We start from the raw sequence: 15,667 nt of genomic DNA on the forward strand, positions 1-15,667 counted from the left end.
GGGCCCCTTCAGGAGGAAGAATGACACAGAAATCCTCTCTTCCTTGTCTTCTGGCAAATGAGGAAGGGCCATAGCTTGGTGGGACAGCAGTCGCTTTGCATGCAGAAGGTTTCAGGTTTAGTTCCCGGCATCTCCAGCTACAAGCTGGGAAAGACTCCCTGTCTGAAATCCAGAAGAGCTGCTGCTAGCCAGTGTAAACAATAATGAGCTAGATAGACCAATGATGTGACTCAGTATGAGGCAGCTTCTTATGTTCCTATGAAATAATTGGTGGTGTTCAATGCTAATCCTACTAAAATTATTTATTTATTCATTATTAAGTTGACATCCCACCCTTCCTCCCAAAGGGAGCTCAGGGCAACAAGCTAAAGAATATGATTAACTTAGGTTCACTCATTTCAGTGGGTCTACTCTGAACATCCGGGGAAGGAACTGGCAATCCCACCCCATATATACGGTCTGCCTAGTAAATGTCGCAAGTCGTCACCCTAAGAGTCGGAAACGACTTGCACTATAAGTGCGGGGACACCTTTACCTTTACTCTGAACATAAGAGAATGCTAGATCAGGCCAACAGCCCATCTAGTCCAGCATCCTGTTCTCATTGGCCAACTGAGTAGGACTTAGTTGAATACCACCCAATAACAATAATAATATGGCTTTCATGACTGGTTCTCTCCACCCCATTCTTCAGCCAGCACATGTGCATGCTCACACATGCTTTATATTCCCACAACATTCCTGTGAGGAAGGGTAAGAGAGAATGACTGGCCCAAGGCCCCAGCAAATGTCAAAGTTGAGTAAAGATTTCAAGGCACTTCTCCCTGGCCCAACACTAGGAGTTAGCATAAAGTTGTTTTGAAGTAATGAAGGGCTTATCATAAATATATATTACATGTCTCTGTATTATGACTAAGTGTATTAGCATACATCTTTTGTTAGAGAAGCTTCTGAGGACATAGTTTTATGCAACACTGGAGATTTTTTTTATTTTGTTTCATCTGCAATCCAGAAAACAGGATCAATTCTTCAGATAACTGCTGAGTTCTAGGGAGTTTGGGCATAATAAACGTGTATTTTCCTGTAGTCAGGGTCCAGAGGTCACTGGGTAAACCTACTATAGCTTGGCATTCTTTGAAACTGGTCCTTTCAGACAGGACCTCATGGAGTCTAGCATTAAATTCAAAATGCCCATCCAACCCAGCAAGTAGAGCCACCTCAACCCCAAAGTCTTTCTATGTGTGTGTGTATATATATATATATGCTGTTTATTACATGAGTTGCTTTTCTACACAAACATGTGCACTCAAAGCAACACACAGTTGATAAAAATTAAATATAGTTTTAAAAAACCATCACCACCATCAGTTTATTTGCATGCCACTTGCCCACAGAACTGTGCCCCAACATACCACGTTGCCCTGAAACTATCCCAAGTTTCAAAATGGGGGTTTGTCTTAGGCCCCTGACGAAGGAGGAACGCGCTGAGCTTAATGAACGCAGCCCGTTCACCAGCAGCCCCCCAGTGTCTCCTTTTTTGTGGTTGTTTCCTTACCTTGGTGCTTCCTTTCCCCCCAGCCCAGTTTATTTGGCCACAGTCTATAGACACCACCCCTCTCAAATCCGGTGTGTGTGTGTGAGAAAGAGACAGAGAGAGGCGGCGGCAAAGTGAGGGAAGGCGCCCTAAAGCAGAAGAACGCAGCGAAGGAGCCCCCAGAAGGCGAGGCTTGCCTGAGGGCGCCGAGATGAGGGAAGCCACGTACCTGCGGGAGGGAGGAGCAGGCGTCCTTGGGCTCCATGGCGGAGGCTCCACAGGCAGCCTCGCGGGGAGAGGGAAGTTCCTAACGGCTCGTTCCCCGGAGGAGCGAGCCCTCGGGGCGGTGCCAAAGGGCAAAGTCCGTTGGCGGGGTCAGTGCGAGGGAAGGGAGTCACTTGCGTGTGCGGCGCTTTTTGATGCGTCACGTCCAATTAAAAGGACGTCATTCTACTGACAGGCCTCTCGAGTGGAGTGTTTTTTTGAAAACAGTTTCAGAGTGCCACACAGAAAGAGACAAAAAAGGTGTTTTTCCCCCCCCAAAAAATATGTCTAATAGAAATAAAATCCCGCTATAGCCCTTATTGGCACTTCCGATATTAACATTTAAATTTTTGGGGTCGTTTGAGTTTTAAAGAGGGCGCACATCACAGAGACGAGGCAAATAGAAGAGCCGTCACTATTATTTATTTATTTATTTATTTATTGAATTTTTATACCGCCCCACTAGCATAGCTCTCTGGGCGGTGTACAACAAATATAAATGAATACAATAAAATCACAAACAATAAAAAACAGATATATATATAGAAATCCACAATCTAAAACCAGATTAAAAACATATATAGAAAAAATTAAAATGCCTGATAAAATAGGAAGGTTTTAACTTGGCGACGGAAAGATAGCAGCGTCGGCGCCATTCGTATCTCTTTGGGAAGACTGTTCCACAGTTCGGGGGCCACCACTGAGAAGGCCCTAGTTCTTGTTACCATCCTCCGAGCTTCCCTATGGGTCGGAGCCCGGAGGAGGGCCTTCTATGTTGAGCGCAGTGTACGAGCAGGTTCATATCGGGAGAGGCTTTCCAATAGGTATTGTGGTCCCGCGCCATATAAGGCTTTGTAAGTTAAAACTTTGAATCTGGCCCGGAAGCATATAGGTAGCCAGTGCAAGCGGGCCAGAACAGGTGTTATGTGTCCGGACCGCCTGGTCCTCGTTATTAGTCTGGCCGCTGCATTTTGCACCAGCTGTAGCTTCCGGACCGTCTTCAAAGGCAGCCCCACGTAGAGCGCATTGCAGTAGTCCAATCGGGAGGTTATGTTTAAAGCCACAGAAACAAACCGATGTGTTTAACTCTATTTTTTCTCTCTATGGCCACAGTAACCAACCGCCGCCCCAGCCTCCACAACCAATCATAATGTAGATTCTCACGTTTGTTGGGCGAGGCTGAGAAAGGCTCACTCACGTTGACCAATCAGAATAGCGCTCCCCTCAGCGTCGCGGTCAGAATCTTTGCGTGCCAGCGACACCTGCAGTCGTCGTCCCCTTAGAAGCCTCCAAGACCAGCCCCTTTCATGTAAAGCTTTGCTGTCATTGGTCCGAATCCCCCCCTCTCCAATCACCTTTCACAGTTGGAGAAACGGAAGTATTGAAGTCAGGGATTGGCTGCGCATTTGCTAGCCAATGAGAGCGGGCGGTGTTGACGTGTGGCTGAGGGAAGGTGAAGAACGGGCTTACGCTCCTGAGGTGAGGTAAATTAGGCGTGAGAGGAACGAGGCGGGAAAAGTCCTCCCTGAGGCCCTGTCCTTAATCCTTTCCGCCCCTCAGCAAGCACCGGCCCGTCCACCCATGGGCCTGCTAGGCGAAGTGACGCGGGGCCTGGTGCGCGGCGCAGACCGCACGGCTGCCTGGACGAGCAAGCGGGGCCCGCGGAGCTTCTACAAGAGCCGCGGCGCCAAGGTCCTGGGCTGCATAACGTCCAGCCGGAAGTTCAAGCTGGTACCGGAACAGGTGCCGCGGCTGGTGGTGCCCGACCTGAGCGGCTTCAAGCTGAGGCCTTACGTCTCTTACCGGGCCCCCGCCGGCAGCGAGCCACCCCTCTCTGCCCGCGCCCTCTTCCAGGAAGTCGTCGCCCCCCAGATCGAGAAGGACATCAAGGCCGGGACCTTCGACCTGCAGCGCCTGGAGAAGTACGGCTTCGAGCCCACCCAGGAGGGCAAGCTCTTCCAGCTTTTCCCCAAGAACTTTGTGCGCTAGGGACGGCATAGGAGAAGAGAGGCTGGAGGGGAAAGATCTCCATACAACATTTACATCCAGCGCTAAAAACCCAGGACTGGAAATTGGCGTGAGGAAGCCGCACAGGGCAATGTTTACGAAGCGCCTAGACACTGGCTTGAGGAACTCAAACCAAAGTCCTAAAAAGAGTCAAGACACCAGACATGCCACACGAAAGAGGACACCAGGGCTTGACAGTAAAGAGAAGCCCTGGAGGAGCCTTCAGGAAGCTGGTGCTTGCTTTCCTTTCCCATAATGCTCAGGCTGGACATCTGGGCCACCAAACCAGAAACGTAGATGAGCAGTCATGCAGTTTTTGTCAGCTGCCATGCCAGAACACCCTGGAAGGAAATGGATACACACACTCTACATCTTGTGGAAGCGAGCCTGCAAGCAAAAAAGGAGGAGTCCTATTTTAAGGGCATGGATGACAAAGGGGCCTGGTGGCCTTCCTCCGTAATTGTAATAAGCTGATGGAAATGGTATTCAGCCCAGCAATTTTGCAGGATTGTCAGAAAGCTACCTTGTGTAGCTGGTGAGGCTGGCACTGTTATCATGGATAGATATTAAAGATGCTGAGGAAGTAGGCTGCAAACATTTATCACGTTTTTGTTTAAATAAAGTTATTAAACGCTAAGGCTCATTCTCTCCCTGTGTGTGTGGACAGAATTACTGTTGATGTGCTAAATCTTGGCTTTGCTACATAGAAGCCGGCAATAGGCTTCCAATTAGGTAAGCTGCCTATTCAGAGGCCCTTTGAGATGTGTCTTCCTGACTTCTGAACTGCTGACACAATCAACACTGGGATAATCTTGCCCTAGAAGCTGCATTCCTGAAAATTCTTATTGGAGCCCATTATTACTGCCATTAGAGGCCCGGTTTTTATAATGTTATGTGGAAGCAGTACGAGGGGTTGGTTGCCTTAGCTTCACCAAGTCTAGTTGATTGATGGAGCTATTTTATAATAAGCATGCTACTGAATGTAAGAATTGTGGAGAAGGGTAAAAAAGGCGTAATTCTCTATTTAAGTTTGTGATACTTAAACAGTAATGTTCACAGGTGCAGTTGTGCCACTGAACTACATACGAACGTCACACTAGCAGAATTAATCCTGGCTTGCTAGGGGAAATGAGAGGGGCACTCTCCTGCTGCAGCAGAGAGAAACTAAGTTAGGTTGCAAGCACATGCCTAACATTAGGTCTGTTCACACATAAGCCACCACCTTGAAGCTAAGCAGGTTTGGGCTGGTGAGGGCCTGAAGAGATGACTGCCTGGAAACAAACATATATGCCACCTGGGGTTCTAGAATGTAAATGTAGTAAAATAAAAATTATAACATGAATTTGACAGTCCTACCACAAAACATCTGGTGAAGGCAAGCAGCGAGGCAAATGTAACCCTTGACACCCATGGTAACTCAAGGCCACACACCCAAAGGGAAGACTTACAAAAAGTAGAACCATTGGAAATAGAATCCATTGTGACTAAGGATAGACATCAGTTTATTTTAGAAAGATCCAAAATATTTTTTTAATTAAAGATGATTGTTTACAATACTGATTATATTTATACATAAATGCACTACTTTGGAGTCGTAATGTCTCAGATTACAAGTCTGCCCCTTCAGCGAGGACTTCTGCAGTACTGAGGAACTTGCAAAGTCCAAACCAAGGTTTCTGGCAAGTATCCCCACTGTTAATACTGATTGTTGCTGGTGTTCTTCACTTCTGTGATATGGAGGTGCATCAGTGAAGGTCCAAATTACATCCCTTTTCCCTTTATTTTATTTGCTCCTAGTAACATATTCAAAGAAACCTGAAGCGTAAACCTGAGTATGACCTTGCCTTTCCTGCAACGGGGAGGTAAGCTATAGAAGCATGAAATAAATGCTGGCTGGCATTTTAGCATTTCTTCTCCGTCTACCAGTGTTTGGCTGGGGCAAGAGATCTTTCAGATATTAGATGGCTAGTGAACTCAGACAAATCCAAAGACATAGGTTTGCCTGCCTTATTTTCAGCTGGTGTTTAGAGATAAGTAACTCAGACATGTTACCCCAAGAGAAGTGGGGTTCAGTAATAGTGGCTAGTTTTCCTTGCTGCGGTACAGACAGTGAGCCCAGTTTAAGAAGCTGAAGAAGTTTATTACACAGGAAAAGTAAAAGGAACAGAGTGGCTGGTAGGGGTCAAGCAGAACCAAATCTACTTGATCAAATAGAGATGCCTTAACCCCAAACTAAGATGTAACTGCTGTCTGTGGTAGATGTAATAGAATGAGAATCACATCAATCTAATAGTTTTATTTCTGCAGCAAGAGATAGAATGGATGGGGAAAGAGCAGACTCAGCAGTACATCCCTGAAGTGCCTGAGGGGTCTTCAAAGCTCTCAGAGCAATGAAAGACTCCCAGGAGTAAAGCTGGAAACCCGACGTAGGAGGGCAGCTACCCCAAGAGCTATGTCATCTTCCACACCTTAATGCTAAAAAGGCAGGAAAACCATAACTTTAATCAAGACTGACCCTGTGTATAGGCCAAAGAGGTAGTCTTGACAGCTTCCCATTTCCAAACATGCAGGATGCTGTCGTAAAAAGAGCACGTTGCTAGGAGGCTGGTCTCTCTTTGGGCTTTAGCCATGCCTGTTTCACTGTATGCTTTGGTTTCGGAACCTTTTTCTTCAGTACATGACCCCTGCAGGTCAAAGCTACCTTCTGCTTGGACTGGTGATCCAGGGGTTTGGTCCTCCTCATCCAGCATCACATCAAAAGTGGCCGTAGGGGACTCGTAAACTATCTTGAGATTCTGGGCTTTAAGGTCCACTTTCCCAGCTCCTTGCTCCATGGGAACTGCAGGCATCACTGCAGACAGCCCTGAGGGGTCGCTCAGAGGGAGCCTGGACCAATCGGCTCCATAAGCCAAGGAATTGTGCAAGATGTAAGATGAAAGAACAGTGCATTCCTCTTTGTGTTCCACTAATGGACAGAAAAGGAGTCTGTTAAATAACAACTAATTAAAGCGCATTGATAATTGCCACTTCCAACAGTGGTAGCCGCGTTCAGCTTTATATTTTATTAAATAAGCTTTTATTCCAGTTTTCCAGTCCTTGAGGTAGCTACATTAAGAACCAAACTTTAAATGCAACAGTAAATAATTTATCTCTACTTCCGCAGCTGTTTTTAACCGGAATTAAAAATTTCCTCTTGTCACGGGGCAGGAGGAACAACTTAATGGCTACTGCATATTCCCTTGCTCTGAGTAAGGGGACATGAAGGATGCTTTAATGAAAACTATTCTGCCCAGCTATTTTTACTCAGGAGGAATGTACTAATTACATTCTCTTCTCAAACCATTCACATTATCCCTCTCAAGTATCTCCAAACAAACACCACTGATTTTAACACTTAACCAGCTCCTTGGAGTATTATTTAAGCGTTCAGTCTTATCAGCTAGACCACTCTAGGAGTGTTGGTAGCCACACAACATGAGAAAGTGCCATACAATTGTGATTTTCCTTGATTTTTCACTCCAATAAAAACCTCAGATTAACTGCTCAGCATTTCTCACCCGCCGTGCCAACTCCCAGAATCAGAGAACACTCACCCATACTACCTTGGCAATCAAGGATTTTGAAGCCGTTGTGCATGCAGGCTGCTAGCAGGAAGTATTCCTGCGTCGGATGCCATTTTAACCTCCAGACTCCACCCTGTACATGGGTGTCTGCCAATGGCTGCTTCATATTACGGGTATCCCACAGGAGGACATGTTCATCGTAGCTGGAGAAACACGAGACAGGTCTTAGGAAACCACTAGAGGTAGCTTTTCAAGGGTACAGAGCATTGCAGGTTTCTAGGTAACTCTTGCTTAACTCTTGCCAGTCTACCAATAAAGGCCATGGCCAAGCTGGGAAAGCTGCTGTTCTTCAGGCATCCAGAGTTGCATCCGTAAATTATCAGAGTCTCTATCACAAACGTACACAAACCACCATTACCTTGCCTTTCTCTCCATTAGGCCAGACAATAGACTCGGCAAGTGGTATCCAAGGGAAACTCACCTTCCCGTGGCCAGCAGATTATCCCAGAGTGGATGGCACTGAATACTGCACACCCCCATCGAATGCCTATAATGGAATGCAAGTCAAAAGTTCAGGCAGAAAGAACCTTTATCAGGACCCACCACTTGGATGGAACTGCCTCAAGATGATGGTCGAAACTTGCAAGGAAAGATGAGCAATGCAAACCTCATCTGACAGGCTACTTGCTTACCTCTCACTAGTGAAGATGGGAGCCCTTGGGTTGGTCCGGGTGTCCCAGCCCCGTAGTTTGCAATCATCCCCACCTGAAATTAAAAAAACAAACAAGACTTGTGAAGCTGGATGAGAGGACAGTGCTGTTCCACATGGCTGAAGGAAAGCTTTCTGAAGGGCGGAAAATATTTTGTTTGCCAACTCAAAGCCTTGCTACTAATGCACGCGAAGTGTTTTCTAAATTAGTCCATGTTAGTGCCAACAATTGTGGTGCGGAGGTGATTAGAACAGGAAAAAACCCAAGTACTTTCCAGGTGCAATTTATGGAATGTACTGCCACAGGATGCATACCAGTTTCTCATTCATTCTCAGAATTAACCAGACACATCACTCCACCAGCTAAGAACAGCCAAGCTAGCTTGCCCCAAATAAAAAAAGATATATTAGTAGCTAATAGGCAATCAACACCAGTTGCTTTGGGGCAAGAGCAGGAGAGGCCTATTGCCTTTAGGCCTGGCTTGCTTGCTTCCTTTCCTGGAAATGTCTGCCTGGCCACTGTGGGAGACATGATGCCAGACTAGATGGACCTTTAGTCTGATCCAGCAGCCAAGCTCTTCTTACAATCCTAAAGGGATGACAGGCCTCCGATTCCTCAGCTGCCTCCCCGCAGGCAATAGCCTGGAAATGTGCACTAGAAACCATATACATCAGGCAAACCACTGCATAAGTCCAATTTAGTCACATACTTTACACCTTCTTTTAGGAGAGTAAAATTGGGGGCTTGTTTTTCACCCCTTTCAGTAAGTAAAGAGCAAGAGAGAAATGGAACAGGGGCTAAGGGAAGCGGCTATTAGTTTGGCGAAGAAGTCAGCTCTTTGGCTATTACAAATTTGATTTGCTCATTGTTAGGGTTTTTAAAGAACAATCCACCAATATACTAGACCTTCTCTGACACAGCGTCAATTACAATCCTGAAATTTTTTAAAAAAGAGGGGTGGGGAGAGTGATGGGGAGGGGAACCGAGATTTATTTATTTTGCCTGTCCTGCCATCTGAGATGGCTTACAAAACCAACAGTCAAAATCCCACATCAACAGGGGCTAGATCTCTAGGGAAATCTGTTCAAATTGCTGGTATACAGCTCAGGTACCATAAGTCAGATAACGCAGGTAAAGTTTCAGTCCCAAGCAATTTGTCACCAAAAATGGTCTGGCCCCAATGGCAATACAAAGAGGGAGACACAAGTATCCACTGTGAGAGAATAAGGAATAAGTATAGACCTGAATATACAATACATGTGTTCCAATAGTCAAATGCAGCAATCCAAGCTTCAAAGTCATGTGCCTTCCACTGTTCCAAGATGTGCACCGAGGGGGCAGATTCATCAATGGACAGCAAGTTCAGCCTTCCCTTTGAATCGCTGCTGATCAATCGCAGTGGGCAGCCACTGTCCAAAACAAGTAATGCAAAACAGCAATGACAAGTTAGTCCTTAGTGTGCATGGGGTTTTTTGGGGGAGGGGGGATTTCCTACCAGTGCCATGGATGTGGCAATTTTTTTAATCTTGCCACAGAAATGCAACAACTTAATTCTCAGGAAAGGAGAACTGAATTTTGAACAGTATGCCAGATCCGCTATCAGTGGCCATTAGCAGTTAGAACACCCGGCTCAAAACCTTCGCAATGTTTGTGTTGTGAGGCCCTGTGGGAAAGAACAGGGTATCCTAACATCTGCATGTCAGATAGGTGTCTGAATATGCACGGCTGTCAAAAATGAGGGAAAGTGAAACAGCTGTGCCTTTCCACAAACTCTTTTCTTTGTGAGATTTTGGGGGTGATCTGTTTGTTTGGACCTTGGCTGACAGCCAGGATGGATGGGTGGAGTCCTAGGTGAGAGCCAGGAACCTGAGAGGTGTTGAGTGGGGAGACGCGCTAGAAGGAGAAGGAACTGACATCATTATTATATTTGTTAGTAATTTGTACTAATGGTTTTATTGTGCATTTTCATAACATTTGTTGTTTTAGTTTTCTGTACCCTGCTCAGAAACAAGATATATTAAGTGGTACAGAAATGGTCTAAATAAAACAAAAAACCTTTCCTAAGGTACTTACAGCCCAATCAGCAATGCAAGAAAAAAGCTCCCAGATTATAAAGGTATTGGCAATGTACTCTGAAAAGCGCATTGCAAGGCCTTGCTCTGCTCAGTGTGGGCAGAGAAGAGGCCGGACAGGGGGCCAGCAATACTTATTCCCTCATCATCTGGCCTTGGATCCCTGACACAGGGTAAAATATCACAGCCACAAAACAGGAGCAGGAAAAGACAAACCTAAGTACAGAGACCCAGGAAGGATGCTGCTGCCTTCTGCAGGCACCCATCAGACAGGGCTGTCAGCTACAGCAGGGATTTGAGTTTAGTGGAGAGCCAAGAGGCATCTGTTCAACTCTTGAAATACGGCAGTGCTATGTTTATTCCCACCCACTGGTCCATTGTTAAGCTCCCTGGCCTTTGCTCACCGCTGCTCTCGTCCCGTGGACCAATCCAGAGATAAGGCAAGGCATTCAGCTCCCAGGTCCATGCAGCACAATGGTTCCAGCTTGCAGCTCTTCTACTGAAGAGAAAAGAAAACTGATCAAGGCCCAAGGAGGAGCCTCTGATCCAACAGCGATAAAACCATTGAGCTAGAAAGTGGGCTCATACAGAGTCAGATTATTGCTCCATATAGCTCAGTATTGTCTACACTGACTGGTAGCAGCTCTCTGGGGTTTCAGACAAGAGTTTCTCCCAGCTCTGACTGGAGATCCTGGGGAGTAAATCTGGGACCTTCTGCATGCAAAGCAAGTATTCTACCACTGAGCTACTGCCCACCCTGATGATGGACACCTCTGCAGTCTGTTCAAACAAATCAGAGCATGTGTGCAGTTTCAACCACTGAGAGGCAGTTTCCTGAATCCCTATAAATCACTATTCACACAGCAGCCCCCATGTCAGGAAAGGTTTGTGCAGCTCTCACTTAAGAGTTTTTGAGCCACGTTTTCATCAACAACCTCCACATTTTCTTTAAATAGTAAAAATATATTTCTATTCAACCCTTGCTTCTCCCAACAGACACCACCTCTTTATTGCTCCCTTACTCTCAAGGATTTTGTGCTCAGACAATCCCAATTACTCAGTGCCTGCAACAGAAATTCAGCACCCTCAACTATATTTTCCTAGCAAGACAATGCACTCAAGCAAAGCATGCAGAGCCACATTGTTATTATTATTTACCAGACGTGTTAGTTGCTTTGTTACCCAAAGGTCTCCAAGCAATTTACATTTAAAAGTGTAAAATAAACACACTATGCCATTAAAAGAATTCATACAAAACACCTACAAATCATTAGTGTATGTGTATCTCTCTCTCACACACACACACGTATGTGTGACAGCTAGTGTCGTGTAGTGGTTAGAGTGTCGGATTGGGACCTGGGAGACCAGGGTTCAAATCCCCGCTCAGCCACAGACCTCCCTGGGTGGCCTTGGGGCCAGGCACTGTCTCTCAGCCTAACCTACCTCATAGGGTTGTTATGAGGATAACATCAGGAAGGGGTTAACCATGTTTGCACACCACCTGGAGCTCCTTGGAGGACAGGTGGGATATATAGCAGTAGTAATAACCACACACACAGCAAAACAAAACAACCTCCTCAGCATCTGCAGAAAGCTTTGATAGCACACTGATAGGAAAAACATCATCTAAAGCCAGGGGGGGGGCAAGGTAAGCCTACATTCTGCCCACTTGTAAACGGAACTGTTTTACATGGCAGTGGCTCACACCCCAATCAGTAATCTCACTTCCTGTTCACCTACCTCACTTCCTGTCAAGTGGGAGAGCTCTACTGCTCCCTTGGCATTTGCAATGCCTAGAACAGGATGCTCTGCAATGGGAACATGGCACCTTGAAGAGGAATGAATACAAAATAATTCAACAGAAGCATAAGAGTACAGTCCAGGGGCCCTTGTAAGAATTGGCTTAAGCTTGCATTTCCCTTTCGATTATGTTTACAGTACAAGAAGAGATCTATACAATGCATTTACTGTTTTCTTAAGGTTTAAAGCTGACTAGCTTCTTCTGCCACCTGCTTATTACAAATTGTACTTACTATTTATTATTTTAATTTTTATAAAATGCCCCCAAAATGTTGGTTATTGGGCAGTATAAAAATGTAATTCATGAACACATAAAAAAATATTTCTTACCAGTTGTACTGAATTTTAAATTGTTGTAACCCACCCTAGGACTTGCTGGTGAAGGGCCAACAATACTAATAATACTTACGAATACTAGTAATAGCAGCAATTTCCAGTGTAATAACCCAGTCCTGAGCTCAGTAAATATTTTGCTGATTGAATAGGTTGAAAAAATGCCACAAATCTACACCACCGCTATTATTTTGTGGTGGTGGAGTAGGTTCTTTGATATGCACTATCTGTGGGACTTGCCCTCACAGCAGCACTGTAAGGCTGATCATTACTCTTCCCATCTTATAGATGGGTAATCAAGACAGGGCAACATGCCCAAAGCCATATGATAAAGCCCAGGGGAGAAGCAGGCCTTCAACCCACCTCCAACACTTGTTCCAATTGTGTGACAGGAAGCCACAAATCCACAATCAGTGTTGGTGAAACAGTATATGCGACTACTGTCGACAGCTGTGTCATCTCTTTGCAAACCGAATATGCTAATCATCAAACAACATGCAAAAGAACCGCTTAGGTGCTCGTCTGGAACTCTTGTCTCCAGCATTACCACTTAATGTCCAGCACGGCCGCCGTTTCCAGCCTTTGGATCTCGGTCAGGGGTGCGAAAATCTGTTCTTCAAAGCAATACAGGTAGAGGCGGCCCAGCCGCACGTGGGGCTCATTGTTCTTGTCAGGGCTCTCACCAGGCTGCCACCGGAAGCAGAATGAAAAGCTGTCACTTCGGAGAATTCCCCCCCCCTTCCTCTCTCACATTCAACCACCTGCTATCCCTGAACTGCCAGCCAGTCACATAGCTAGAGGACATCAGAGATTTCCGAGCATCCAATTTCTCTGGGACTTTGCCTGATTGCCCTGTCACCTCTGTCACAGATGACAAAGACCACTGTAACTTCCAGAAGGAAAACTGAAGAGCAGGTGAACAGCTCACTGGTCGTGGCAAGAGGCGAAATCCCCTACTCAGCGAGACTAATGCTAGAAAACCAATGCTCACAATGTCACAATTCAGCCATAGGATCATCTGCTCTGCATTAGTCTTTAGTGAAATAACATTGATGTCCAAGGAAAATGTTCACCAGGGACTAAGATTTAAATACATAGAGCATCATGTTGCACAGAAAGGACTATTGGTACAACCCACAAAACAAAATAAAAAATGCATTTCTGTTAGCAAGCAGATATATACATGCTGGTATGCATTTTCAAAAAGAGAAATAAATGTTGTTAAATGTTTCCTAGGGCAAGTGTACATTGCAGATTTTTAGCTGTCTATGTCAAAGACTTTTTATAACTTATTCCTTTTTGGTGTTAATTTCTTTCTATAATTTTGCCTCATTTTATTACAGCCCACAGCTTCACTAAAAACTACAGTTGCTACAGAGGTACACCACACCACCTGTCAAAATGACAACACTTAGTATTTCTGCAGAATGTTCAAGGCTTTTCTCATGCATTATCTCAGTAATCCTTGCAATAAATCAATCTGTAGCACACGCACTCTCTTCAACTGAATACTGTAGATGAAATAAAGTAGGGATGAAAGAAAAGCAGTTTGTTTAAGAACATCTTAAGCTATAATTTTAATGTGTTTTAACTGTTTGTTGTCTTCTATGCCAGGGGTTCCCAAACTGTGGTCCACAGACCAGCAGTGGACTGTGAGCTTCTTTCAGCTAGTCCACAGAGGATCTGTAAAAATACAACTAAAAATCATGCACCACCTAGCAGAGTGCATTACAATTGCTACAAAAGGCAGAAAAATCATTAAGTCATCCTACCAAGACCCTCAGTAATTTTCAAGTGGATCATGGGGGGTAAAGTTTGGAGACTATTGTTCTATATTCTAGTATTTTATCTGATTAGAGCCTGTTTTAAAACCAGTACAGCGGCAGATAAGTCAGTTTATTGAATTATCTGATTTTATTTTATTTTATTTGTAAGCCACCTTGATCAGTTTAGCAGAGATAGGTTATAAACCTACCAAACACAGAAATATTAATGAGGGAGAAGTAACCAAGTTATAGAACAGATGTGGGTTGCTGATCTACCACTCCCATCAGCCCCAGCAAGCATGGCCAGCAGGCAGGAATGATGGGAGTTGTAGTTCAGCAACCCCTAGAGGGCCAAACGTTCCCCTAGCTGTTACCATCAAAGCACCGAAACATTAACCCCAAAAGATGCTTCACAAACAGTTATTTAGAAACCACAGAGATTCTTTCCCTGCACCAGGCAATGCCAGGAAACACCGCCACTCACATTGCTGTCAGGCTTCTTGAGTTGGTAGGTACCGCACGCCAGGATGCTCCGCCAGCCCTCCACGGGGCACCACTCCACGACATCGGCGTTGTACTCCGTGTCAACCACCTGCAAGGTCTGTATCTTGCACTGCAGAGCCATGTCAGCGGCCGCTCATTCTGCCCTGCAAGGAAGGCGCAAGAAACAAGGGTCAGAGACCCCGACATTCTGAATGAAGGCAGCACTGGGAGCAGAAGACTTGGAACCCCTAAAAACCGGCCAGCACCGCCATGTGCACTCTTGCATGTAGCGTTAAAACCCTCCCACCCCACCCCAGCCACGCCACTATTAATATGCATTAAGATCCCTACTATGCACAAACGTGCCCACATCTGAGTGGTCCGAATGCTCCCTCTTCACCAGAACACACACACGTGCGTGCATGTACATGCAGATGCGGGGAACCTCTGGCCCTCCAGGTGCGGCTGAACCACAACTCCCATCATCCCTGGCCACAGGCCCTGCACGCTGGGGCTGAGGGGAGTTGTAGTTCAGGCGCATCTGGAGGGCCACAGCTTCCCCACACCTCTACTAGTACAGATAGATGTCAAGGGGGGGAAGCCCCCCATAGCCTCCCTCCCCAGGCTACAGGTCTGAACCCCACTCCGCCCCCACCTCGTGGAGCCCACCTAAACCCCACAATAAAGGCAAGAAAAAGCCCCACAGGTAGTGTGAAAGGTGTGGGTGTGTGTATGGGGGGGTCCCCTTCTATATTCTCCCCCCCTAAACACACACACTTTCCCCATCTGTGGGTTTAGGGACGAAGAAGCCCCCCGTCCTCCTCAGACTCTAGACCCCCAACAGGCCGCCTCGCCGCACCTCAGACCCCGCGAAGGGAGGCGAAGCGAGGAGCGGAGGCCGCCCCGGTCACACGCACCCGCCGCCGCTGAGGGGAGCGAATGAGGCGAGGAGGAGGAGGAGGGAAAGGCTGGCCTGGGCCGGGCCACGACGCTCCTTTGCCGCCTCCCTTTCCTCCTCCGCCTCCTCTTCCAGCAGGCCTGAGGCGGGGGCCGCGGTCCGGCTCTTCCCGAGGTCTCCTGCCACCCTCACCCCGCCCCACAGCGGCAAGGAACGGAGGAAGCGGCCTCCGCCTCCA

The 15,667-nt window shown here is 46.4% G+C and overlaps 3 protein-coding genes across 7 annotated transcripts in view; 1 reads left to right on the forward strand and 2 right to left on the reverse strand.

The window, feature by feature from the left end:
- Positions 1-2,983, reverse strand: part of PNPLA7 (patatin like phospholipase domain containing 7) — an 83,799-nt gene extending 80,816 nt beyond the window's left edge. For 2 of the 5 annotated variants that reach the window (XM_061604155.1, XM_061604153.1), the window contains exon 1: positions 1,763-1,947. In XM_061604155.1, the coding sequence (XP_061460139.1) occupies positions 1,763-1,798 (36 nt within the window). In that variant the 5' untranslated portion in view covers positions 1,799-1,947. Of the gene's footprint in view, positions 1-1,762; positions 1,948-2,961 lie in introns of those variants that run through there. The other 3 variants (XM_061604154.1, XM_061604152.1, XM_061604156.1) reach the window with 2 other exon arrangements.
- A 180-nt stretch (positions 2,984-3,163) lies between these two features.
- On the forward strand, positions 3,164-5,257 carry MRPL41 (mitochondrial ribosomal protein L41). Its single transcript, XM_061604177.1, has one exon. The coding sequence runs from the start codon at positions 3,379-3,381 to the stop codon at positions 3,784-3,786; it is 408 nt and encodes a 135-aa protein (XP_061460161.1). The 5' UTR covers positions 3,164-3,378; the 3' UTR covers positions 3,787-5,257.
- A 16-nt stretch (positions 5,258-5,273) lies between these two features.
- On the reverse strand, positions 5,274-15,615 carry DPH7 (diphthamide biosynthesis 7). Its single transcript, XM_061604162.1, has 10 exons — positions 15,391-15,615; positions 14,533-14,695; positions 12,830-12,969; positions 11,890-11,977; positions 10,554-10,645; positions 9,320-9,486; positions 8,060-8,132; positions 7,849-7,914; positions 7,398-7,570; positions 5,274-6,769 (listed from the first exon to the last, which is right to left on the reverse strand). Exons 2-10 carry the CDS (start codon positions 14,671-14,673, stop codon positions 6,309-6,311), a joined length of 1,401 nt encoding a protein of 466 aa, XP_061460146.1. The 5' UTR covers positions 14,674-14,695; positions 15,391-15,615; the 3' UTR covers positions 5,274-6,308.
- Between the last annotated feature and the right edge of the window lie 52 nt (positions 15,616-15,667).

The sequence above is a fragment of the Rhineura floridana genome, chromosome 20, assembly GCF_030035675.1.
Source record: "Rhineura floridana isolate rRhiFlo1 chromosome 20, rRhiFlo1.hap2, whole genome shotgun sequence".
In the NCBI taxonomy this organism is placed as follows: Eukaryota; Metazoa; Chordata; class Lepidosauria; order Squamata; family Rhineuridae; genus Rhineura; species Rhineura floridana.